Source organism: Polyodon spathula, chromosome 26 (genome assembly GCF_017654505.1).
Source record: "Polyodon spathula isolate WHYD16114869_AA chromosome 26, ASM1765450v1, whole genome shotgun sequence".
NCBI lineage: Eukaryota > Metazoa > Chordata > Actinopteri > Acipenseriformes > Polyodontidae > Polyodon > Polyodon spathula.
Window position 1 is genome coordinate 18,234,279 of NC_054559.1, and position 27,494 is coordinate 18,261,772.

Here is a 27,494-nt window from a genome sequence, read left to right on the forward strand (position 1 = left end):
CCTGTATTTTTCACATACCTATTCCTAGTCGTACATACTGATAAATCCTGTCCTGATTACTTTCTCTGCTTTTTCCGGGGAGAAAAAAACGACTAGAGACCTGTGATTGACGTCTTTTTGATGATGTTGGGCAGAGTCCAACATTGGACTGGAAAGAAGGAAATTGTAGTGTCGGACCTGGTCTGACGTAGGACTGCAAAGGGTTAATGTATTGTAATTAAATGTAGTCATGATTTACTGTAAACCCCTGTATATTGCAATCTCACAACAGAAAGACAATCTACACAGCTGTTATAGTGCAAGATAAACAGCACAGTACAGCACAGCACAAGCAGCACCATTAATAATATTGAAGTGGATGCCACGCCATTCCCCTGCGTTGACCAGGTGCGCAAAATCCTTTGCCACTGTTGGCAGCCAGCCAGCCAAACAATAACACCAGTGAGTCCTACAAAGCCTCTGCATTCTGCATTAAATCTCAGTTTAATTTGCTGTTTGCTTTCTGGTTCCATAGACTGTAATCTAAACTGCTCCCCTTGAACCCTCCGTTTCCTGAGGTAAGGTCCTTTTAATGCACGTACCTTGCCAAACGCAAGCAGCTTAATCAGATTACAAAGTGATGCAACAAGTCACTGGCAATGACTAGTATTCCTTTAACGTGTCTTCATTCTGTAGCTTTAGGGAGCAGTGTATAATTAAATCAACTTGCTATATCTTACCAATTTCCTCTTGCACAGATTCGTGAAATTGCTTCATTAGTAAACAAGTTTCTACCAAACCTGCCTGCTGAATGAGGATTGATGTCTCAACGTAGGATTGATTTCTCCATGTTTTTGTGCAGCAAGTAAACAGCATTTGTCTTTAATACTTCATCTTTTGAACAGTTGTATTAAGCAGGGCTGTGGTATCATTTATTGTTGAGGAAGGAGAGGGGGCACAGAGCAGCGGTGCATTGTGGTATACCTGACGCACAAAATTCAAAGACTTAAAAATGAGGGCATGTATGCTTTAGGGCACTGGGACTTGGGTTCCAATCCAGACTGGACAAGTGAATTAGGCAGATTGATTTGAGCTGCTGCATTTACCTGGCATGTACTTGCAGCGTGCTCAACGCAGGAAAAGAAAGTGCGATGCAAATGTAAAGGTTGTTATTGCTGTAGATGGCAGTTGTCTTAAGTGCTGCAGGCAGCAGAGCCAAGCACACACACACCCCTTACCCAAATCCCAGTAAACTCTTCCGGAAATGTATCGATTTTTACTGTAATGAGATCCAGTTGCTGTGGCTCTAAGGAAGAGCTGAGCAAGTAAATTATTTAGAGTGTTGTGGAACGAAGTGATGTCACAGCGAGCACTTATGTCAAAGTTCACCTACTGAAAATGTGTGTGTTACGCAACCTTTGAGAAACAACACGTTGAACGTGCCTATAAGCTATAAAGCAGGAGCAGGGCAGTTTGTTTATTGAATGTAAAGTGGTATTTAAAATGAATTGCAACATTAAAATGTTAGCATTCTTCTTTTAGTAATCCTATAGAACTTGTACAGACTGGGGGACCTGCAAGTAACCCCAGACAATTCTTTTTATAGAGACTACTGGGCAGCTTAAAACCAAGCAGTTTCAAACCCCATCCTTGGAAACACAACATAGTCACAAGTGGCACATTTAGATCCTGTGGTCATGAGTTGGTTCATCTTTTCGAAAAGCAAAACGGTTTCTGTTTGTATCCTACTGTTGGAAAGAATCTTCGTGGCAATTTAGACAAACATGTTTATAGTTTAGTAAGGTTGCCGCAGAATGAGTTTATACAGTGTCATGCGGATAACTATGCTGTACTGAAAAAGTTTCACAATAGACTGAATCCTAGCATTTTGTTTAATATCCTGTTGTTTTTTTAACAGTTATTTCCAAATAAAGGTGGGAAATATCTCCCAAATCCTGGGAAAAAAATCTAATCACGCAGTTTCAGAGGGTGTCAAATCCTATTGCTTTTTTTTTTCTGTCCGTTTCCTTTAACAATATCCTTTTCAAAAACCCGCTCACAATAGGCACTGGTGAGTTTCCCGACCGCTGATGCGTCACATTGACCAGCTCACGTAAGCTGGGGCCAACTCGACACCGCTGAGGGCCTGGTGGGAACCCAAAAACCCTGTGTTCACAAAGAAAGGTGTCGTTAAACTCCACCGCTCCCAGATACGTCAGCCAGCCCTGCAGAGCATCCTTTGCCAGGAGCCCAGCCGGGCCTGACCCACTCGCATGTCAGCCCAGCCGGAGAGTTAGTAGCATTCCCTGCAGCAGCAACGCAGGCTGTTATGAAATGACTTGGAGCAAAGATAAATAAACAAATTAGTGCAAGCAGCCCTGGGACACAGGAGCTATGATAAGGAAGCAGTTTCAGGATCTGTGCTGAGTCACTCTGGTCCCAGGGAGCACGTCATTAAGTGTTCATGTTTTCTTTGTACCGGTACACTATGTATTTTACCGTTTTGGTGATATGCATTCAAGGGAATTGGCTGCTTTCCAAAGATCTAGTGTTTGCACGACGCAGTTCACTAACTACGGTAAGTAAGCTAAAAGTCACCCCTACTATTGCCACTTAAATAGAGGACCTCTACTGCAGATACCCCAGACCCGGTGATCTGTTGTGTTGTCTTGGTCTGCAGCGTGAAGAGAGTTCTTTATTTTATCTGTTGGTTTATTTCTGCAACACTATGGTACATATTTTGCTACTTTAAGTCTTTCCTGAGAAGCTGGGTGCCTTGATCTCTGGGGCTTGGTTCAAATCCAGCCACAGGGCTAATAGGCCACCAGGGAAAGACCTTATCCTTATCTGCTCCAACTGATGTGAACAACATACAGTCCATTGTCTGAAAGATTGAGCCATGTTTGCAGGAAAGCGGTCGACTGACACACTGAGCTGGGGCCTGGTTTAGTCCTTCCTTGGGACCCCCGCACTCCTAAAAAAACAGCTTGTGTATTTACATTGAAGCCTGTTCTTGAATCCTAGATAGCGTAATTCAGTGAGTGAATGATTTCAATGTGTTGCGGGCTGTTAGCAAAGCCACCGACACCCATTCTGCACACAAAGCTGTTTGAGGAGAGCGTGTGCGCTCATTGAACTCGGGGTTCAGGCTGTGGTAAAGGATCTTTGTGAATGAATTGGGGTTGTTTTATATATTTGAATTAATCCTCGTGGGGCTGTGAAGAGAAGGGAAAAGTTTTGGTTTGTCAAATGCATCATATGAACGGCACAAAAAGGCGTTTGAGTGATGAAAGGCATTAGCCAACCAATTCTGGTAGTTTTTACCTCCAAACGTACTGTATGATTAATGGCTGGTTTCACAAACCCTGATTAGCACTAGTCCTGGACTACCCAATGTTGATTTAGGTAAGCCAAGATTAATGCTAATCTGGGTCTGTGAAACCTGCCGTATGTGTAAAGTTTATGGGTCGCATGTACCTGTTTACACATGTTTTGTTTTATTTTTTTTTTTTTTTTTTTTTTTTTTAAGTAATGCTTTATATGTGAGGAAGTTAGAAAATAAACCCTTTTATGTTTAATTATTCATTTAAATACAACGTGCAGATGCTTGATATTGGCTGTGCAGATGCTTGATATTGGCTGTGCAGATGCTTGATATGGGCTGTGCAGATGCTTTACTGGCTGTGCAGATGCTTGATATGGGCTGTGCAGATGCTTGATATGGGCTGTGCAGATGCTTTACTGGCTGTGCAGATGCTTGATATGGGCTGTGCAGATGCTTGATATGGGCTGTGCAGATGCTTGATATGGGCTGTGCAGATGCTTGATATGGGCTGTGCAGATGCTTGATATGGGCTGTGCAGATGCTTTACGGGCTGTGCAGATGCTTGATATGGGCTGTGCAGATGCTTTATCGGCTGTGCAGATGCTTGATATGACATGCTTGAGTTGTGTACGATAGTTTGTCATTCATTTTAATATCAATGTTGTTTAAAATGTAACAGTCATAATGACTGCCGGCGGTGGTTCTAGTGTTAAGGCACACGCCCTGCTAGGTGTTCCTCTGAATCTCTTGAATTTATGCAGACTTAACTGTGTTTTTCATGTTAAAACTGTTGTAAATGCAAAGCACCCGTCTAACCTGTTGGAGCAAGACAGGAAGCGGCTCCTTTCAATGTTTTGTGAGCCTGCAGCAAAATCCATGTAATCAAAGAAACTACAGAATGATGTCAGAAGCCAAAACAGTAGTGCAGTATTTCATGTTGGATTTCAAAACGCCACATGTTTAAATTTGTGTCAGTTTTTTGTTAAGTATGTGGAAAACCACAAAGCGGTATATAATTCAATATGTTAGCGTTGCATTATTCAGCAGGTTTCGTTTTACTTTATGAAGCAAATTTAGTTCTGTAGGGTGATGCAAAACGTTTGGCCTCAGCTGTAGGTAGAGCCCCTCTGGGAAATGAGATTTACATTCATTTCATTTTGATTGGATGTTTTGCACTAAGGGAGGCTGGAGGGGGTTGCAACTTTGGAAGCAAGCAGCAATCCTCATTTCTCCTGCTGTGTTATTCTTCTCGTGCTTATCTAAACTGTCGAAGCTGGCTTTGTAAACAACCTTGGAGTTTTATTCTTCATGGAAAGATACATTTCTGTGACGTAAGTATTGCAGTACAGTTTGCATCCTCGACCTGGCTTTAAGAGACTGGCTTATACCAGGGACAAGTGGCGCTTGTGTCTGTGTTGAATTGCTAGATCCACCCTCCCTTTTTATTTCCATATTCAGGGTTTGGTGTTCTCATCAGTTCAATGCTGGTGTTTGTGTCTAATGAAATTAGATTACAGCTTGAATTTATTACCGCAGAGTGTTGTGACGCAGCCAAGCGAATGCGTCTAGTCCTAATATTTCAGCACTCTGTATTGGACAACAAAATAGGTGGATCTTGTATTTCTTTAAATAGGCTGTGAACTGTTTTACAGTTAATTGAGCCAAATTAAAATGTACAGTACCTTGTGATTTGCAAGCATTCGGTGGAAGGGTGTAAGTAAGATTTTTAGAATGATCCAAAAAGACCAAGCTTTCATCTAAGAGGAGCAATTAAAATATAACAGCTCATGTACGGCAGATTCAGAAATACTTTTGTCTGTATCGACAACCTGATCTGTATTTAACGGAATAGAATAGACTAGCCTTGTACAGACACACTGTAGATTTAAAGACATATAATTTTGCTAAAATAATCAGAAAAAGCATAGTAATTACATTGGACTATAGTAGTGCTTGCATTTGCCCCCGCTTGATATAGAAGACAGTAGAACAAACTGACACTGCCTTTAGCAATATGACTGCACACACTTGCAGAGTTTTTGAAGATTAAATGATTAAAACAACGGCCGTGGGGTAATGACCCTTTTTAAAGAAACCGGGACGATGCAGTGTGTGCCAGTGCTTTGAATATTATCTGTATTGCAAAAGATTGCAGATTCTCCTGCCTGTCCACCTTATTTAATTCCTTTAACGTTCTGCTGTCTGTGCCCTGTCTGCTTTTTTTTTTTAACCATGCTGGGTTACAGCAAGGGGTTAATGACCTGCTTCTCTTTCTGACAGACAGAAGAAGCCATTCAATGGCTGCTTTCCCCAGCCAGCAAACACATTGGCTAAGGGTGAGGGCGGTTCTGTGGTCTGAGCCACTCTCTGACGTGGATTTCACTGGAGCTGGAATGCATGGGCAGTGTTTCCAGACAGCTTTCTACAGGGAGCAGGGAGCGCTTGTAAAACCACTGAAAACCTCCCAGGCTGATCACAAGGGGCCTTTTCTCCAGCTTCTGTCCCCCCCACCCCCAATAACTGCACTCCAGTGCGAGGAGGGGTTGCAGACGGGCATTGCGACGGCCACCCTGACGGAGTGAGGAGGGAGAGAGGGGGTCCACGTTCTTTGTGCTCCTACGGGACTGACAGTGTCACATGACAGAGGGGTTTTATAACACTAATGAAGTTGAACAGATCTGTCACTGAACTGTGAGTTCTCCTGTAAAGAAAGAAAGAACTAGGCACCACTTTTGCAGTCGTACCAAACCAGTTTACTAGAGACCATTTTAAACCAGACCATTTAAATCCAGACGATTTCTGCCCCTCTTTTTCATGCTTACTACAGCTCTTTCTTGTTTTATGCATTATTCAGTTCTGTTGTAAGTCCCCCACCTGCTATAAGAAAGGGACTTTTCTTAATTATGTTTTCTTTTTTTGTTACTTGCAATCAAAAACTGTTCTACTTTTTATACTGTTTTCATTACATACTTTTGATGCCCCTCCCTTTTTAAAGAAATTTGATTCATTAATTAAAGTCTTACTTTCTGGCATTTCATTATGACGGACAATACCTTGCTTGTAGTTAGGGACAGATCAGTTCTGTGCTTCCATAACGTTTATTTATGGCCGGTGTACAAAATATGTTGTAAGATTCTCCATGTACATTTTTTTTTTTTTAATGTCTTGCAGTGTGTGTCTGGCTGTGATCATGAAGAAATGATCTGAACTGTGCTGTTTATGTGCTGGCATGTAGTGTCAGGGGTATTTGCTTTGTGCTTGTCTGGTTTGTGCATGCTGTCTGTGTCTGGCGTGTCTTTTATAATGCATGCATGTGTCTGGGGTGTACGTGCTCTCTGGGTGCATTGCTCCTGGGCAGCTTGTTGGCAGCTAAAAGGAGGCACCTGTTTTTGTTGGTGTTCGTTTTGTAGCTTATTAAAGGTGTTTGGTTGCACTGGTGCTCGAGTCTGTACTGTATAAGGAGAAGGCACGTGCCTGTGCTTTGCCTAGGGGCACTGTCTTTTTTTTCCTAAGAGATGACGGAGTAGTTCTGTCCTGATCTTGGTCTTGGTTTAGTCACAGAGCTGTGATGAGCACCGAACTCCTCGTACTCGTGTTCCGTATACATGAGCGAGGTCTCTCAAATTCTGATGACAGTTTGAAGAAAAGTCCTGATTACTCTGAGTAATGAAAGTGACTGCATTGCCACTGCGCTCATCTTTGGTGATCTTTTCTTTTGCCTGTGTGTTCACTGCCTGTGAGGGTCCGCACAGCAGCGCTGTGTATAAAGAGGGTACTGAGAACCTGCCCTCCAGCATAATCAAGCTCTGTTGCCTCTGATGAGGCGCATAGTAAAATTACTATGTGTGCAAGCAATGGGGGAGAAAAAACATTTTGTTGTGTTAACATTATTACATTATAGCGCAGATTTTGGTTATATTTTCAACTTTTTCTTTTGGGGTATTATTTTTCATTTTCTTGATTCAGCACTTTTTGTTGGACCTTTTTTTTTTTTTTTTAAAACCTACCCAGAACTTCCTAGGATTCTCTTCGACGCCGCATTGCCATTGATGTATGAAATTAAAAGCTGGAAAGCGTGCCGCTCCAGACAGAAGTAGCTTAGGCAATAGTTTAGAATTTCACCGCTATGGGGCTATTCAGATATCTGAGAGCACAGCCCCCCCCTGCACCCCCCCCCCCCCCCCCCCCCCCCCCCCCCCAAAAAAAACCAAAACACTATGTTGCACTGTACAGTAGCTTTGTAAGGGTAACAAACAATATGGTGTTATGCACCAAATAGAAAGGTAAACAGTAACCCCCTACAAGTACAGTGAAATATGAATTGGTAATATAGGAAGGTTAAACAATACAGCAATGCACAATCTCGGTATTTAAATGATGGGGTTACAGTTAATACACCAGCAGGATAGATGTATATTGAGAGAATGTAAACGTTGATGTACCCTCCTGTACTGGGTAGGATATAGCATGTAAAGACAGATAGAGCCTGCATTTCGGGATTTCGTTACCCGTTTACAGAGTACTAATTCACCATTTCTAGTTGGCATTGTTATTTTGTTGTATTTAATTTTTTTTGATGATACTACTAATTTTTTAACTTGGCTTTCAGCACATTGCAGGAACTTAAGGGTAAAACGTTACAGAATACAGCAGAACAGAATGGCGGCAGGTTTGGGTCACATGACTCCATCGGCATTTAGAACCACAGTAAGGGCCCCGCCTTTGCTGTACGATCTTTCATCGCACCTTGCGTGAAGAGCTGCCCCAAAGCCAGGCAGACTCTTGGCCTTTGTCTTGCGGAAGATGGAGATTGGCAGCAGAGGAATTCAGCTATAGATCAAAAGGAAGCATTAGGATCCCAGCAGGAAACTTAAAGGGATACGTACAGTGCAGTTAATAAAGGGCCTTTTTGTCCATCATTTCTTATCAGCTTATTGGAACTCCCCTTTAAGTGCATAATGTAAAGTAGAATCCTCCTGTGAACGCTTGGTCTGTCACACATCACCGTAACGGGCAGTTAAATTCAGGGGCCCAGGTAATTGGAGCACATAAAAGTTGCTTATGTAAAGGGGGTTTCTTTTTTATAAAGCGGTTTGCGCTATGCAAATACTGAGTAATGCAGTGTTCCCCTAGACAGCCTCATGTGAAGTTAGAAAGGTCTTTTGCCAGTAGCACACATTTATTATATATATATATAGAGAGAGAGAGAGAGAGAGAGAGAGAGAGAGAGAGAGGAGAGAGAGAGAGAGAGAGAGAGAGAGAGAGAGAGAGAGAGAGAGAGAGAGAGAGAGAGAGAGAGAGAGAGAGAGAGAGAGAGAGAGAGAGAGAGAGAGAGAGAGAGAGAGAGAGAGAGAAACAAAATAGGCATTCAATCTGGGGTTCATATTAATGGAAAATTTGAATGTGGAGGAACATAGTCAAAGACTTTAATATAACTTTAATATATCACGAATAAAAATATATAAATTATATTGCATATCTTTTATATTATGTTGTGTGTATGTGTGTGTTTATATATATATATATATATATATATATATATATATATATATATATATATATATTTGAAACCCCTGGGGAAAATGACCCGGAAGGAATGTTCGGAAAAGACAGAATTAGTAACCTGGTTGTGTCGGACGATAGATAGAACAATAACGTTAGGTATAGAAGGTCTGACTCATGCACATGTGCCTGTCGAAGTAACCCGATACTGGTACTGAGTTATTTCTCATACAGTATCTGAACTTATTCTGTGCTTTTAAATTATGTATGTGTTTCTAAAGTGAATGGAGCCTGCTGTCACAGTGGACGACTCCCAGGACACTTGTGAAAGTGAGGATTTATCCCCGGGGTAAAACAATTTTTATAAATCAATACGTCCTGTATGATGCTCCCTATGATCACTGTCTGTCTCACAGAGCTGTTCACCAGGCTGCCAGAAAGCCGTCTCGCAACAACCAGGGTTTGAAACAAATTAAAAGCAGAGTACATGTGCTGTGCTGTTCTCAAGCTGGAATAAGCATAGTTTTGAAACCTTGGTTTCATAGGCTGCCATTAGGACCCCTTTAACCAGGTAAGAATAACAAACCGTTAAAGACAGTTTAAGACCATTGTCAAATCCGGAAATGGATCAAACTGGCAACGGGGCGTCTTTTTTTCTATCCCTGAAGAAGTACAACATATAAAACCTTTTAAACCGATTTTATAAAGCAATTGCATGCTCCAGTCCAAAATACAGTAGCCAGATTTCACACATGGGAGGCTGCTGCCCAACCCAAAGCCATACATTTCTCATTTTGTTCTTTTTCGGAACAGAGTTCAGCTGAGTGATGTCATTGCTGGTAATAACAGTTCCTTTATTCGGATGTGAGCGAATGGGCACATCCCCTTAATTCAAGTGCTGGCCAGCTTGATATTCAATTCAAACGCTTTGGAGGAGTGGGTGGCTCATTGTGTGGCGTTTTTCATTACATTTCCAAATGCGTTTTCTGAATGGCTCTTGTGAATTGAAGCTGTTGTGCTAACAAAAAAAGCAATTTAATCTGTAGTTGTCTGGACCTTCAGATGAGACACAAAACCGTGGTCCTAGCTAAGTCGCTTTTGATCAAAATGTCTGCTAAATCAGTAAATATGTATGTATACCTCTTATTATATTACAGCTGTGTGGAATGGTATTGTGTTTGCAGTTGTGGGCCCAATTCAGTTAATTTTTGTTGCGGGAAAAAAGGAAAATCCGTTGCTCGGTATCTGAATGATTTGTTCTAAAATGCCTTGCTCTGGCAACTGAAAGTTAATCAAACCAGTTCCAAAATGAGAACAATGTCAACGAGGACAAAGTCTCTCCTCCTGACACTGGAAGTAAAGTAGTTTTAACAGGTCATGCAATCGCTGTTGATTGATTCATTAAAACAAACTGCTCTCTTTTGCAGGTTTTCTGAGGCTTTGAAACCAGCTGAGAATAAAAACATTTAAAAAAAAAATTAAAACTAACTGAGAAAGAAACCTCAGCCAGTTACCCCAGCGTTGGGGGGACGGGACGACGACGCTGTACTTTCCAAAGCACTGGACAGAAGCAGCTCTGCATCGTTTCATATTGAAACGAAAGGGACAGCAACTCTGTTGTGCATTGATAACTGAAACTGTTTGCTTACAGTGGATCTGCTGTGTATGTGCTTAGTGATGCTGTTTTCTGGTTTAAAGTAAACCTCTTGGTTTTGTCACATACTTCTGCAGAACTTTGGCACATTTTCTTCCAAGATGGAAATGAAACAGAAGTACAGCAGGGTCCTGGTGTGTTGCCTGTTTGTTTTGTTGATCTAAAATATACAGTTTTTACACTGGATGTCTTCATGATGCTCATAGCACAGTAATACTTATAGATTGTTGAAAAATAGTCTTAGCAGGTCCCATCCTTCTCCATGCTTGCAAGTCAGACCATCGTGAAATATGGCTAAGGTTGAAGTGTAGAATGCGTGACTCAAATTTCAACCAAAAAAAGTTCCTATTTTACATTTCCCTCGCTAACACGTTTTGTATTTTTTTTTTTTTCTCTGCAGTTTGCCCGATGACGTGCAAGTACAGAGCCTGCACGAAGAACCTCCTCTGCTGCCATGAGGAGTGTCTGGGCAGCTGCTCGGAGCCCAGTGATGCCCGCAAGTGCGTGGCGTGCCGGAACTTCCTCCACCAGGGCAGGTGTGTCGCCACCTGCCCCAAGGGCTTCTACCGCTTCGAGAGCTGGCGCTGCATCCCCTTTGAGTTCTGCCAGGAACTGCACAACAAGTGCAAGAACCCGCAGGAGGGCTGCGACCAGTATGTCATTCACAACGGGGAGTGCATCCCAGAATGTCCATCGGGATACACCATGAACACCACCACGTGAGTGCCAACCCTGGCTTCGCTATGTGCTACCATGCACCGTATTGTATAGGGCGCTGTGCCATACACGATGGTATATACACTCCACGACAGCTGAGTGGGTGAGAATCAGTTTATTTCTTACACAGAACCTGGTATTATATATTTTATAATATATAGCTAAATAGACCTTTTTATAGCACATTTTAATGTGACAGCATTTCCATCAGATTTAAATTTCAGATGGATGTGTATCCACACAATATCAGGTTCTTTTTACATTTAAAACTATACTGTGTGTTCTGTGCATGGGATGACATATGTACACAGGATAAGATGTACTTAATCCTTACATGATTTATAATAAGCGTTTTTATGTCTACCACGTGTAGTGCACTGGTAATATTTACTAACAGCACAGGCTGCTTCAAAACATTTGGCCATAGTTGTACATTGCAACTCTCTTAAAGATGGGAGTTTTAATAAAAAGGGTGTTTGCTAGTTGTCTGTTGTGCTATACAGCATGTTGGACAGCTAATTTCATTTCATTTATATTGTAACATTAATTAGTGGAGAAGCGTTTACTTTTAGTTTTTTATAGTTCTAAAACATGCACTAGTAAGGTGATACGCAGTGCTGGGTACTACTTTCTTAAGGGCTGAGGAAGATAAGAAAAATGACATTGCAATAATGTGGAAATAACTAATATGGCTCTGTTTTTTTCCCATGCCTTTACAGTAGCGAAAACGAAATCTGCTGGGGGCAGAAATGTGAATAAACAGCAGTAACAGTATAACAATTGTTAAATTACTTTTACTTTAGTGAAATGCACACTCGTTGGCAGCATTCCCATCCCCTGCCTTGTAGGCATTTCATTATCCTTCAACGCCTCGCCCCTGTAGGGCAACATTTTTGTGTAAGTCCCTGTGTAAATATACACCATTCCACAGCAGCGAATGAGGAGTAGCATAATTAGACAGTCAGACAAGAGGGGTTCCAGTCTAGGATGCTGTGGGAGATACACCTTCAAATCGTCTACTGAGATTTGCTTCCAGACCAACAAGGAACTGCCTTATTCCCAGGTATAGCTGAGCTGGCCGGTCTGGGTGAGCCTGGATACAAAACCCACTACAACCTACAGGGGCATCCAGGATTAAAAGGGTTAAAAGCAGAAGGAAATCCACTGAGTGTTCTGTATGTGCTCACTTGAGATACGTGTTTGGTAAACAGTAGCAGAAGTTTAGCCAAGTCCCCACAGATGGAAAGTCTGTTGTCAGAGTGGCCTAAAGCAAAGTAACGCAAATAAACAAACAAGCTTTTCAATTAAGGAAAGTCAAGTGTATTTATCCTGCCGTAAAACCCAGCGTTTCATCAGCGAGGAAAAGAAAGTCTTCCACAAAAGTATCAAATATCAAACCCGGGATTTAATTTGAAAGTCCGCGCCTTGTTTCACTGACGTCATACCCAGCGTTGTACAGATTAGGATGGAGTCTGCGAAGCATAATTGTACAACAAGTGTGATCTCCCTGCAAACAAGACCCAGTACAGTTTCAATCAGCAAGACATCACAAAGTCTCCCATTCACAGCACAGACTGCCGTTTATCTTGTAACTTACAAATCCATGCTTCCCAGGGTGTTGCAAAGATATTTCATGCTTCATGTTATGCACTTCATCTTTTTCATCTGATATTAGAAGTGAGTACCAACAGGGTGTTCCTGTCTTGTACAGTCATACGGTACACGTTCATTAAATCATTGAAAATAGTTTTTTGAGTTAATGGCGTTTCATACTCCAGAGCGTGTCAGATGTCTTGGTCACTCAGGGGTGGTCTCTGGTATTGGACTGGCAGGTTGCTGCCATGTTAACAGCACATAGAAGACGGCCAGAAGTGTGTCTCAATGTGGTGTGGAAACAAGGAAGCAGTTGCAACATCACCAGCCTTCTGGAATACTGTGTGGCGCAGTAGTGAGAGGGTGGATTTATACAGGGGGGTGTCTCCGCTCTGCATCTCGGAGGAACGCAAATCCTGGCACCCAGACTGGACTGTGTACCTGCGCTTGGACAAACTCTGGGAGTGGAGACCTCTGTGCCGCTAGGCTGTTCTGCTTTTCAAAAGATTCCAAGTCATCCAGCCTTTGATAATATCCTTGGCTGCAATATGGAATCCTTTCCCCAGTGACCCTGAAAGAGTGACCTTTTGTCTAGTTTTTCCTGAGACTGAAAGAACAGTGAAATGCCTGAGGACGAGCTCAGATTTTCCTTGGAAGAAAGCTGTCGATCCGCTTTCGTCTATCTAAAAAATGTAATAATAAAAAAATGTATATATAGTTCTATGTTCTGTTTTGGGATGCATTATTTTATGTCATTCTGCATCCTTGAGTCAAGAAGGTCTACACACTACAGTGTTACGAGCTATACACTGTAACTATCTGTTATGAACATGTGCTAATCCTCTGTCTATTAGTGTAAATAAGAACCACACATGAAGGTGTGTGTGTGTCTTTGTGTGAACTGATATGGTTTGCGATGGAGTTGACTGTTGCAAAATGTATCTGCAAAAAGGCTTTTTTGACTTTCTGTCTCTCCAGTAATATTAATGGAATGTTTGCGATTGGGTGTGCGTGTGTATCTTTATACAAATTGAAAGAGGTGAAGATAAAGTGACTACTTAGCATTCTTATTAAGAACACGATGTAGTGTGTCAGTAACATGAAGTAATATCTAATCAATGCAGTCGGGAAAGCTGGTTGCTCTGTTTAGATTGATCAACCGGAAAAGAATGCAGAATGGAACAGTATAAAGCAGCCCACCTATCCCTTGATATACACACACACACACACACACGTACGACTTCCTGTGGGGTTGTTATTCACACTCTCATAACCAGAGAATTAGCACAGCAAAAATGAGTTTGTTCTGGGAAACCACAGCCACTTGGGAACACTAGCAGCCTTTGTTTGGGCACGCAGAGTCCTTATTCCCCTGTAATAAGAGGCTGCAAGTTTGCGTTTTTGATGCCGTTGTCTTGCATCATCGAGGGTTCTAGTTTTGACGGAAGCGTGATTTTGGAGTGCTCTTGCCCATGTTGTTTCAGGGTATCTGTAATTCCACTGTGGATGTAGGGCGCTTGTTTTCCATTAACCCATCAAGCAAGAAAAATTATTCTTGGCCAGGAAGCAGTCAATAATAAATCAGACTTTTCAAAAGCATTTTCTGTGTGCTCCGTAAAAGACACAGGGGTGGGCATCCCCCCCCCCCACACACACACACACACACACACACACACACACACACACACACACGCTCACCTCTATCATTTCTTTATAGCATGAAAGTTAAGCAGCAGATATAGGAAGCTGACACCCTGGGATCCTTCAAGAAGCTGCTTGATGAGATTCTGTGATCAATAAGCTACTAACAACCAAACGAACACAAAGATGGGCCGAATGGCCTGCTCTCGTTTGTAAACTTTATTATGTTCTTATGAATCCATTTTTAAATTTTTTTATTTAGGGCAGCACTTCAGAGGAAGGGAGGTAGCTCTTCTGTTTTAAGCAGTTCTCCTGGGCATCTTGCGGTGCAGTTCAGACGGATGGCTTTTGCCTTTTTTGTGAATTAATTTGCCTATCTGATCACTTTTGCAGTGTGTCGGTGACCACAGGAATGAATCACTGCCTGATGTTTGAGAGGCGGCCCCAGAAGACATTGCTGTGCTGTTTGGGTTTCTGAAGGAAAATAAAAAAGGATTTTAGAAATTGTAAAGCAGTTTGCTTGAGCTGTAGGGAGTTCGAGAAGTTGCCCTGCCAAGACTTTGAAAAACATACGCATTATAAAATGGACACATAGATAGGAAACTTAACATGGTGCAATTATACTCTCAGTGACTGTGGGGATATTACAGAATGGAAACAAATGACTTTCAATCACACACATTATACTGCAGTGTTCAACTACTTTCTTTAATAGATACATGAATAGGGTACCTGGTTTTGTTTTTTACTGTAATGTGCTACACATTATACTTTGGTTTTCCAAATGATATTTTAATATTTGTTTGCATATCTGGAAACATATTTCTTTTTTAAGGAACATTTGAACATGCATATCCCAAACTAAAAGAATGAAATAACCGTTTAATTGATTTATTTTTTTTTTAAGCCACAAGCAGTTTTTAAAATTAATTCTACTGTATGCATTAAAGTTGACTGTCTAAGTCATTTGTTTCAGACACGAGACATGCTTTGAATTAGTTTCTGTCTTTTGCAGGACTTTGTGACACAGCCTCCATACATTTACTGCATGATCAAAGTCCGTAGTCTAGCTTAAATGGAAATACAGCCTCCTGCAAAGCTGTAATGCTTATTAGAGTAGAAAACAAATAATACATTCTAGTGTGTGTGTGAAACAACAGTGCCTTCTGTGGACACTGCAGCAGCTGACAGTTGCATGCAGTGCCAATGACACACAGATAAGGCACATTCAGTGAATGAACTTTTGAAACGTTCAGCCCGGGAAAGGTTCAAAGGTTTGCTTGACTAAGACGATGACCTCATTTTAATTTTTTTTTTACTTGCTTGTGTTCTAACCTGATTGCATTTGTTTTCAACACCGCGCCAGTTTGCATGAAAGAGCAGCAAGTGGTTCGATCTGCAGGGATTGAAGCAATAATCCATTTCAATAGCAGTTGGATCCATTCCAAGGTTTTCCACAAGCTCAGTAAGCCACTTTGTGTTGGTAACAAGCTCAAACCGCCTCGCATTATAATAAGCGCTGCTGTGCAGTGGTGGTATCTGTATTTCCAGTACTAACACTTTGCACAGAACAAAAGGCTATTGCAATTACATGAGTTATAGCAGAAAGGGCAGCTGCTGGGAGCAAGAAAACCTACCAAAAGTGTTGTTTGCTTTTTTTGGCCCCGTATTGACACCGAGAAATTAGCATTTATTTGTTGTGTATTCAAATGAATGGGTGTGCTGGCTGTTTCTGTTAACCCAGTTCAGCCTATTATGTCCGTTTTTCTATTTACTGCAAGTCTGCCCAGGGACCCTCCTGTTTGTTTTTCAGTACTTAGTGTTTCAGAATTCAGAACAGAAAGTTCTCTCTACACTGTTGCCTTTTGTAACGTTACTTGCGCAATATTTAGTGTTTTTAGTTCTCCATTGTTTTTCAGAGCTTTGATACACGTGGGCTGCGGTGAAAATCAAAGACATTTTAATGGATGGTCTTAAGAGTTCTTTTGTTGCTCGCTGTGGGGTCAGTTTTACAGCATTGTGGTGTTTTAGTATTGATCCCTATTAAAATGGCCATGGCCGCTTTGGTAAAATAGATTAAACAGCAAATCGGCTGCATTATGTTTGATTGTGGAGAGTGCAAGCCAAAGTTGAGTGATTGAGTCAGCACCCTCAGATCCCACTTTATCTGTTAGTCCATCCACATTTATGGGATTCAGTCACACCTTTAATACATAATACACCGAGATCTGCCCACCCCAATGTGTAACGGGATCGCTGCGCTCTGCTCCGTACTACGTATTTTGCAAAACACAACTGCGGTTCTTTTTTGATATTTTTCATTTGTTTGACACGCTGAGTTTGATCGAGGCCAGATGAACTCGACTGTCCCACTGTTATTCTGGCATGTGCTGTCTGGTTTACCGTGCTCTTCTTTCACAATAGGGATGTTAACAGTTCAGACCTTTTCCCAAGTGTTGTACGTTTAGAATCGTGCTGTTTTATATTATACAGTGCAGTGTAAGCCCTTTAATTGAATTGTTTTATTCAAAATCATTTTCTTTTACACAGGGACGTTCCGACAGCAAACCAGCCAAGCATACATGTTTTAGTTTACTAAAACAACACAAGGTGATTTAGCTGGCTGGTCTGTAAACTGGAAGCGAGAATTTAAAAGCAGTCAAGCATCCCAAATACCTCCCAACAGATCTCTCCATACCTAATGAGTCTGTGTTGAGGGTTGTTTACAGCATTGTAATATTCTGTTTAAAGTCAAATAGAGCAGCCACTCACAGTACTTGTTATTGCTCTGATTCCAATCTGGTGAGGTTTCAGTAAAGAGCCACCTTTCTCACAAGGCTTTATTTAACTTGCATGTTATTCAAAGAATGTTTTGTGGAACCAAATGGGTATTCGTTAGCCTTCCCTGCACTTAAGAAGCCAACAGCAACAACCTTGGACTGTTTTGGCACATTATTAATTTTTTTTTAGCTCAAGTATCGAGAGAGATGTTTTTTTTTTTTTAATTTTTTTTATGCATAACCAAAAGCATTGTCTGTTGAGCTTTTAAAGGCACGCCTTGTAATGCAAGAATGTATTGTATTTCTATAAAACAAACACACAAGCTGGTCTGTCTCCTTCCCCAAGGTCAGCAAACCTGCTGAAGAATAAGTGATTACGTTTTCTTTGTTTCGGCATGTTCTCCGCAAAGATAACACGGTGACAGGGACATCCTTGGTTATCCTCTTAACCGTCGTTACAAAGGGTTTCATTAAAACACGTATAGCTTGCAACCAGGGGACAGTGTTTTTCTGCTGTCCTGGATTAAAAATAAATTAAAAAGTCAATGTCTTTTTCAGTGTCTTCCTAAAGATTTCCAGTTTGGCAATTGTTTTTGTTTTAACATTTCTGATCTAATTGGTAGTGTTTTTAATTATTCAGTTTAATTCTTCAATATTGGGACTGACTGTATGTGGGACGCCTTTTGAAGGATAGTTACACCAGTAAAATATTACAACAACAGTAATAGTCTATTGCGCCTTTCATCACAAGGATCCCAAGGCGCACACACACACACAAAATGTAAACCATTAAATATAGTCCAAGATAGAATTTGATAGAACAGAAAAGACAGATAACAAATGTGGTTTTCTTTGTTTAATTTATTTGTCTGCCTTAACTTCTAGGAACCTGAGTAGCAGTGATGGGATGAATGGCCTTCTCCCATTTGTAAATTTAGTTTTAATGATTTCATGTTCATATGAGTACTTAGTGTTTTGGGTGCTGATTAGATCTGTGCAAATGCTAGCCTATTCCCCAGCACTGCGCTATAACTACAGAGATGGAACCATTTCATAGCACTTTCACCCATTCCAGATTTTACTAGGAGCTTGATTAGCCCCAGTGTATAAGCACCAAGCTCAAGTGTATGTTATTAAGCTCACAGTAAAACCAGGAGTGGATCAAACTGCTATGCAATGGGAGTGATGTTAAAGATGACTGTGCTATCCAGCTAGGTGACGATTGTACTTCTGATCACAGGGACAGTCAGCAACTGGGCAGTGTCGTGTTCCCCCCCCCCCCCCCCCCCCCCCAACTGATTGGCTAGGCCATCCCTTAGAAGGCGCAACTCAAAGACATGTGACGGTGATGATGACAGCATTCATGTGATGTTTGACCTTCACTTCATTACTTGTCTGACAGTGTTGGCAACAGAACGTTGATCTGCAAACATCCCATTGCACCGACTCTGTTCTGTGAGGCATGCAGTATGTGGGCTACAACCAAGGTGTAAACACAGCAATCTGCCTCTTCTGGAGGCCTGGGTTTGAAACTAGCTCAGGTAGTCGACAAAATTTGGTTTCAGCGGATTCAATTCAGACCAATAGCCTGCATCACAGATTTGTAAACATTTGTCTAAGTTAAAAAATCAAGTACAGATGAACCGGCTTTGTCATGATTGCTATGCATGTGTAATTTGTGATATAAAGTGGGTCGTGATGTAAACTGGGTTTGATGTTTGCCTATGACAGCACATTACAAGTGCGAGAAAAAAAAAAAAGAAAACTAACAGTGAGTTAAAGAGCTGTGTTATAGTACTGTGCATTTAACACCTAGTCTATTACAGGACACATGTATCATTTAACTGTGACGAAACAGTTTTTGTCATTATCTAAAAAAAAGCATGCATCGTTAACTGATGAGAGCTCTCAGTTGGTGACACTGGTGTTTTGTAACTGAATTGTATCCCATTAAAATCGCCCACACATCATTTGACTGGCTGCAGAAAACGTCAGTTTATCAGCTGAGGTGATTATTGGTTGTTAGTTGCGTTGGAAATTAATTGGATCTTGTGGTTTTGGTAAAGCGCAGCGTTTGACAGGCTGCACAACGCATGACAGTAAGCGAGTTTGTGAGATGATTTTAGCAGAGGTCATTTCTCATAGAACCTGTGGTGCATGGCGAGTGGTTTTTGACAAATCATGATAATAAACGGTTTGATATTAAGCGTGGTTCATCTGTATATCTCACTTTTTCATGCTTTGTGTTTGATGAAAAAAAACAGGTGTTCTGTTAACCTCTGTTTGCTGACAGCAGAACACAACACTTGAGAAATTCTATGATCCCTCTCCCTTCATACTCTTTTCAAGGTCTTTAGGTAGCTATTCACAATGGCAGAACATCTGGATTAACAGGTTACATTTGAGTTTTTCATGTTGTGTCTCTGCAGCTTGACCTGTACCCCATGCGATGGGCTGTGTCCGAAGATCTGCCAGTTTGGAGATAAACCCAAAGTCATCGACTCGGTCACAGCGGCACAGGAGCTCCGCGGCTGCACCGTGGTCAATGGGAGCCTGGTCATTAACATGCGTGGCGGGAGTAAGTAAACTAAAAGCAGGCTGTCTTACAGCGTTGGGAGAAGGTTCGAGCATGGCATCTCCGTTTTTATATGAGTATTTAAAGGCATCATCTTTACTGTAGGTGTATTGTCCTAAACTGAACGTCTGCAAGTTCGTCCACAACTTACACTTCTCTGTGCTCTGAACACGACATTCTTTGCTGGTTAAACTAGTGCAGGATGCGTTGCGGTTACCAGCTAACACTAACACTAAAACTAACTCTCCTTAAAATTAGGAGTGTTAGTTTTACATTTTAAACCTTTGCAAAAAACACGTTGAAACATTAAAAACTTTAACATGTTGAGAATGTTTGTTACCAGTCACAAAGACCACCAGACCCCTCCGCCTCCATCATACTGTAAATGACGATGTGTATTGGTAGGACTTTATCGGTGTGCATTTAATTGTAGTTGAGGAAAAAAAATTAACATTGAAAGCTGGGTTTCTTTGTACACTTTCTACTAAGAATAAGACTACCGGCATTTTTTTTTTTTTTTTTTTTTTTTTAACCTGTTTTTGACAATGTAAACTTTTAGGCAAAGTTTTGATCTTAACACTTGGTTTTAAACTATTAACGCTGCTAAATACACTATGGAAACTAGGTTCCGCCTGTCAACACTGTCTTGACAGTCTTATTTGCTTTTCTCTCAGATAACATTGCCGCCGAGCTGGAAGCTAACCTGGGGCTGATCGAGGAGATCACTGGCTTTCTGAAGATCCGCCGCTCCTACGCTCTCGTCTCCTTGTCTTTCTTCCGCAAACTCAAGGTGATCCGGGGAGAGATGCAGGAGGCTGGGTAAGTATCCCTCACCTCATTCCATTGCCAGAGGGGGCCGATCATGGTCCTGGCGGGCTACTCCATTTCTGGTCTTTGTTCCAACCTTGTTCAAAAGTGTTTAATTGAACCAATTAAACCCCCAGCAAGACCCTGAAGTAGGTAATTATCTCATTTTACCTGTCACACCTGGAGTGGAATGGCTCTCCAGGACCGGGATTGGACTCTGCTGCTTTATACCATAGTAAAATCATAGTGCAGTGTAATAAGTCACATAGCTCAGCATTAACTTTGGTAAGGGGACCTGAGGTTTACAATCTGTGCAGGACGATTAAAACAGCTTCAGTGTCTTCATACAGTCAGTTTTTTTTTTTTTTTTTTGTATGTTTCTGTAGTTTTGCTGCAGTCCACATGGGCAACCTGCTCCTTTTAGCGGCGGTTTTATCGCACTTTGAGAAGGCTAAACTTAACTCGTTTGTCCCACTTCCTGTAGGAATTTCTCCTTCTATGCCTTGGACAATCAGAACTTGCGTCAGTTGTGGGACTGGTCGAAACACAACCTCACCATCACCCAGGGCAAGCTGTTCTTCCAGTTCAACTCCAAACTGTGCCTGTCCGAGATCTACAAGATGGAGGAGGTGACAGGAACCAAGGGGCGGCAGGAAGGCAACGACATCGCTGTGAAAAACAATGGAGACCAAGCCTCATGTAGGCCAGCCCTGGAGCTCCCAGACTCCCTCAGTGTCTACAGCTCTGGCCAAAAGCTTTGCATCGCCCTGCAGAATGAACACATTTTGCTTCAGAAAGTCGAATGAAACCTTCTGAATCATGTGACGTTAACATATTGAATTACACACAGCTTTGTAGTTTTCCGTGTACTTAACGAAAAACTGAAATTGAAAAATGTGACATTTTGAAATACTGACTACTTGTAGCATCCGGTAGACTTTTTGCAAAGTAATTTATGTAGTTTGTTTTGATTTGCATGATGCTAAATAAAACAACTATAATGAACATGATGTAGATTTCTTTTTTAATCATGTCTGAATCCTAAAATTCTAGGTGATGCAAAACTTGTGGCCGTAGCTGTACACACACCATTTTAAATTAGAAAAAGCTACATTAACTTGCTTTACTTATTTTGTGGTTTTGTTTTGTTTTTTTTTATATTCTAGGTGAAGACAAGGTTCTGAATATCACTTACATTAAAACGAGGCCTGATATGATCATCGTCAAATGGGAGCCGTTCTGGCCCCAGGATTACCGGGATCTGCTTGGGTTCATGGTCTTCTATAAAGAGGCGTAAGTGCAGCAGGGAAAACGCCAAACAAAACAGACAGGCTGTATTTATAAAAAATGACCACCAGGGGGACATGCAACATATCTTCTCCCTCTGGAATTGAGTTTATTCTATTTTAAATCTCTACAAAAATCAATTAAAAAATAAATGTAGACATGCATCTAGAAGTTGGGGGACGGTGGCAGGGCAAAGGGCAACACATAATCACTAGAGGATGATACAGAAAATTTATAATTTGTTTAATCCCTTATGGTACAAGGGACATGTGTGTCCCACAAATACAAATGATGCTAACTTTGTTATTTTTGCAATGAGGAGCACGATTGAGGGTTTAAAATATACTGACAGCTTGGATCTGTTCATCTGAATCTTCCTCCTGATACTTGTCACTCCAAATGTATTAAGAAAAAAACATTTGAACAGCCGCTGAATTCTTGTGTACCTCAATGGGGTTAATAATGAAAAACAAGTGGTTTTTATTTTCCTTTTTTTTGTGGGCTTTTGGTAAATGTCTTCCAAACAGTTCTTCCTGTGTTTATATTGCAAGCGATGCTTCTTTTGCAGACCTTATCGCAACTTGACAGAGTTCGATGGGCAGGACGCATGCGGCTCCAACAGTTGGACGATAGAGGACGTCGATACGCCCTCTCGTTCGGCAGACCCCAAATTCTTACCTGGAAAGCTCCTCATTGGGCTGAAGCCTTGGACTCAGTATGCCATTTTCGTCAAGACCCTCATCTCCTCTACGGAGGAGCGGCAGGTGTACGGGGCAAAAAGCGCCATCATCTACGTGCGAACCAACGCCAGCGGTAAGAAAGCCAGCGAGCGTGGAGACCCTGAATTCAAATGAGTGTGGCTTTGTGCAAATCACAAAACGAAGCATTTTTGATTAGACACCATCCCTTACCTTCTTGCAGTCTCGCCTCAAGACTTTTATTATTGAGTGTTGAAAAGGATTAGTGACCAATAGTAGATTTTGCATGTTGGATTTCGAAATGACAAATTTTTCGTTTAAGTATATGGAAAACTACAAAGCGGTATGTAATTCGATATGTTAACTTATTCATCAGGTTCTTTGACTTTATGAAGCAGAATGAGTTACATTATTCTACAGGCCATAGCTGTAGTAATAATTCATAATTAAGAAAAACGCTTGTAAATACAGTGTAATACAACAATCGCATGAATGTGTTTGTTTTTTGGCGACAACAAACTTAAATCTCATCACAAATAATCCCGAATTATAAGAGCAATACAAGAAAGCTATTCACCTGGGTGGCATCTGTGGTTTATAAACTCAGTGAGATTGGTCTGAATTGCTTCCTTGTGCAGTATCACATTTCTGTTCTATTAATGTAATTGATAGTGTAGTTTTTTTTGCGTGTGTTGGCATTCTCCTGCTTAACACAACTGAACATCCTATTTGTCTGATATTTCTAGAGTAAGGAAGTTGGATGGTTTCTGTTCCATTTTTTTAAAAGTATTGAGTACTGCTTTTTTAGTCAGTTGATGGGTGACAGCTAGAGTGCCCTTACTGACAGCTTGCACACACAAAAAAACTAAACAGAGCTAGATACGAATATCCCACAGAGTAGCAGCGCACCTTTGTGAATTGAATAGATTTCCTAAGCACTTCGAAGCTTTGCAACAGCTGGTGCATTTACTGGTGCCCGCTGCAAAGAAAAAACCAATACATAGCCCAAGCTCCACATTTGCTTAGCAATGTGGTGCAATATGTAATATTCTGTAGTATTTGAATAAATGCAAGATGGATTCCAAGATGAGATTTTTTATATATATATAGTCTATATAATATAGACTGTAAAAATCAGCAGCATTAAATCAGAAAAAAGTAATTGTCAAACTGAAAACTATTTAAATAATTAGCTACCTTTCAACTTCCACCTGCTCCAGATAGCATGGTCGAAGTAGCTAGGGGCTAGGGAATTGAGGAATGTGCACAAAGTAGACGTTGTAGATGATGACTAGGTGGTGTTCTAGTTAGAGGTCGTATTCCTCTGGAAACCTTCCTTCTTGTCGCGCAGCATTTTCAATTTTCTATGTGTTGCATTTCTTGCTGCAGCACCATCGGTCCCGCTGGATCCCATTTCCTCCTCAAACTCCTCGACCCAGATTATCCTGAAGTGGAAGCCGCCCTCGGAGTCAAACGGGAATGTCACCCACTACCTGGTCTACTGGCAGCAGCAGCCAGAGGACAGCGAGCTCTACAGGTTCGATTACTGTCAAAAAGGTAAGTGACAGCACAGGCTAACTGCTGGCACAGTCAAATGCATTGGGCTGAAAACGACCCCAAATATTGACTCGAAATGTCGCAGTTAAAGGAGTTCAGTGTGAAGTGAAAACATGAACAAACGCAAATATACAAAGAGTGACTAACTGGTTATATTTAAAGAACAGGGTCTTAAGGTTGTTTGTTTCTTCAAAAACAAATATATATATATATATATAAAATAAACAGTACAGAGATATACAGTGAAAGAGGGATTGTTTTCAAACAGGGCTGAAGGTGCCGTCCCGTGCTCCTACTAAGACGGACAGCGAGGAGACGCACAAGCGCAATCAGACGGAGGACTTCGACCAATCAGGAGGCTGCTGCACCTGCCCCAAGACTGACTCGCAACTCAAACGAGAGGCGGAGGAATCAGCGTTCAGGAAAAAGTTTGAAAACTACCTCCACAACGTGGTGTTTGTGCCCAGGTAACGAGTTAGTCTGATAGAAAGAAACAAAGACAGATAACCGAAAGCCAGTTCCTCATCTTTTAAGTCTCCCACATTCAGATTTCCCGCAAGCCTTAAATCTTATTCTCCCACGCTAAGGGTGGAACTGCCTGAAGTATTCCTGTGAGGAAATCCATTCATTCCTGAAATTCCTGGGAGCGAGTTACAGTTGGAGAAAATGTACATTAGGGGAAGGGATTTTAGGTACTAGTTAAAAATCCTGCATCTTTTAATGCCATTATCAAGACACACTAAACGGTGGCAGAACAAAGTACTATATGGATCCTGCTGGTGTTTTAAAGTGATTAAAATCACTAAATGTAATACAGTCAGCATGAGTAGAGGTCAGCGTTGAAGCAGGTTTTTGTGTTTTTAGGGTGGCAGTATTAAGAGATCAATAAAGTTAAGCCATCGCTGTGTTTTTATTGCCCTAAATCCCCTGTAACAGCAGGAAAATTTGGGGTAACTTTTTTTTTCCGCCTTCTGTTTTTGCCATTTGAGTAGTTCAAGTCATAATAGCTAAACAAACTTTGACTTGGGCAACTGAAAACTGTGTTGGCATGGAGGGGGGAAAAGCTTCATTTGCTTTTCCACTGCCTCATGTGGGTAACTGTCGCAGATTGCATGCACTGGGATGGAAGTAAAATGCCCATTCTAGGTTTTAATTTGAGCTTACTCCTAGTGTGTATGTAGGTAACAAGCTGAGTTGTCTTATTAAACTCTTTGCAAAACCAGGGATGGATTAAACTGCTATGCAGTGAGAGTCTTCTTTCCATCCCAGAAGCAGTGAAACATATTGAAAGCCCCTCTTGGTACTGCAATGCAGTTAGCATTGAAATGACAGCACAGCAGGGAGGCCTTGGACTCTATGAGGGTGGGGTCGGATCTCCCTGAATCACACAGCCCTGCCAGTATGTCCTGTGAGGGGAGGACTAAGCACCCTGAAAGTGGTTGATTGTCTTGTTTTACAGAAAGTCCTCTGCATTGAATGACGTTAAAGAGGACAGGTAAGAATGGTGCACAACGGTAAAGTTCACCACTCTCTCCCTCCGTCTCTTGCCCTGCGAGCAATAATAGCGGGCTGGCGACCTACATAATTTGGTGCACTAATTTTGGATTTGCTTCAGCAACCTTCCACACAGCATCCCTCTCTTACTGTCAGTGTAGCCTTATGTCATTCAAAAATCGTTCCAAAATACATTGTGTGAAGCCCAACAAACCTTAAAGAATACTGTATACAAAAATAAATACAGTACAGTATGTCAGCACTTGCCATCTTGTATCGTTATACTGGTAATGCAGTACTAAGTTCATTCATATTCATCAGTCTCCCTGTTTAACTAGAGACACTTTGCAGCTGTTTAAAATGTACAAAGTGCTTGTGATAAGTCAGTTTCTGTTATTTTATGCCCGATTTGTGTGGAGAATGGAGGTTCGTTTCTGAAGATGCTGGGTAAGGTTGGGCTCGGGTGTTGAAGCAAGTCTGGGGAGAAAACCTACAATAAAACCTGAATTCAAATCAAGTGGTGCTTCATTCAATTCAAGAGTAAAGCATGCAGTGTGCTTCAGTAATATTATAAGAGAATCTTACTTGACAACACGAAAAATAAAAACCACAAATAATTGATTCTAGTTTCATACATATTAGGTTGCACAAGGTAGGGTTTAGTAAGGGTCACTTGAAAATCTGGGTAGTATTTCAATTATTAACGTAACTGCTGGCTAGTGAAGAGCTGTACTAGGGAATATCAGTTACAGTCTCCACAGATGCTCTTTGGAGGGGAGGGCTGAGCCATTACAAAGGAAAGTCCCGAAGATCACACAGTGGCATGACAATGAGCAGGATCAGTATGCAGGTTACGACTGGGAAAGGCAATAGGAAGAATTTTCCGTCACCTTTTATTTTAAGGGCCATTTATTAACTGTTAACATGGGTTAATAAATACCTGATTTTAATTTGCTAAACATTACTACAATAAAAATGCCAACAGATTTCAAGCATGATCGACTGGGTGTTGATCATCAGTATAGTGATATTTTATTAGATACATTAACGTGCTTATTGGCTGTTTGTTAACAGTTAATAAACAAAGGCCCTTAAAATAAAGCGTGGCTGTGTTTTTTTTGGTTGTTGTTATTGTGCCAGTGCATTCTTGCAGTTCAGGATTGGAGGCCAGCTAAGCAGGTTCTGTTTCCACTGCCATGCGGTCCTCGCTGGCACCTCCTCTCCTGTGTGGGCTGTGTGAGCTGCCATAGCTGGTATATATCAAGCTTCAGGCTTCTATCCCACTGGAGACGTTGCCATACCAAATAACAAGGATGCAAGGTCTATCCAGATTCAGAAACCACTTTGGGCTTCTTCTGAGATCTGGTGGCACGAAGGAACACAAGGTCACCCCACAGCCCGCTGTGTGTTTTGATCTTTTTATTTTATATATAAACCGTCCTGCATTGTGTTACATCTTTGCAGGGTTTTTATTTGTCGCTGTGAGGATTACACCCTTTTTATGGCATCCTAAAGTATATGTTATTGCTTGCCCACAAGTCGAACTAGCGTGCCTCCTGATCCCTCAACCATTTTATCTCCTCAGATGAATTTTTTTTCTTTCTCTTAAGATAGTAACACTTTGTTACTTTGAAGAGCAAAAATAAAAGCTGTTTTCGTATTTATAATTAAGTCCTGGACACAGTACACACAAGAGGGAACTCTTAAATGTGCACACAGAGGCTGTGTTGATTTAAATAGTCAAAGGAAAAAGCCATGCAAAGGTAAAGCAATAGCACTGTACAATGTATATAAAAAAACAAGACCTAGCAGCCCAAAATAAACACGCGGGCACCATCTAGTGGTCACAAGTTGTATCTTACATTGTTTTGGTTTGACATGTTTT

At 41.3% G+C, this 27,494-nt stretch overlaps 1 protein-coding gene across 2 annotated transcripts in view; it reads left to right on the forward strand.

Annotated features, from left to right (window-relative positions):
• LOC121300714 (insulin receptor-like) overlaps positions 1-27,494 on the forward strand; it is a 78,977-nt gene that overhangs the window by 43,956 nt on the left and 7,527 nt on the right. Inside the window, exons 4-12 of one of the 2 annotated variants that reach the window (XM_041229440.1) lie at positions 10,861-11,179; positions 19,621-19,769; positions 20,441-20,585; positions 21,058-21,272; positions 21,740-21,866; positions 22,429-22,673; positions 23,948-24,115; positions 24,384-24,582; positions 25,575-25,610. In XM_041229440.1, coding sequence (XP_041085374.1) covers positions 10,861-11,179; positions 19,621-19,769; positions 20,441-20,585; positions 21,058-21,272; positions 21,740-21,866; positions 22,429-22,673; positions 23,948-24,115; positions 24,384-24,582; positions 25,575-25,610 — 1,603 coding nt within the window. The remainder of the gene's footprint in view (positions 1-10,860; positions 11,180-19,620; positions 19,770-20,440; positions 20,586-21,057; positions 21,273-21,739; positions 21,867-22,428; positions 22,674-23,947; positions 24,116-24,383; positions 24,583-25,574; positions 25,611-27,494) is intronic. The other variant, XM_041229441.1, reaches the window with a different exon arrangement.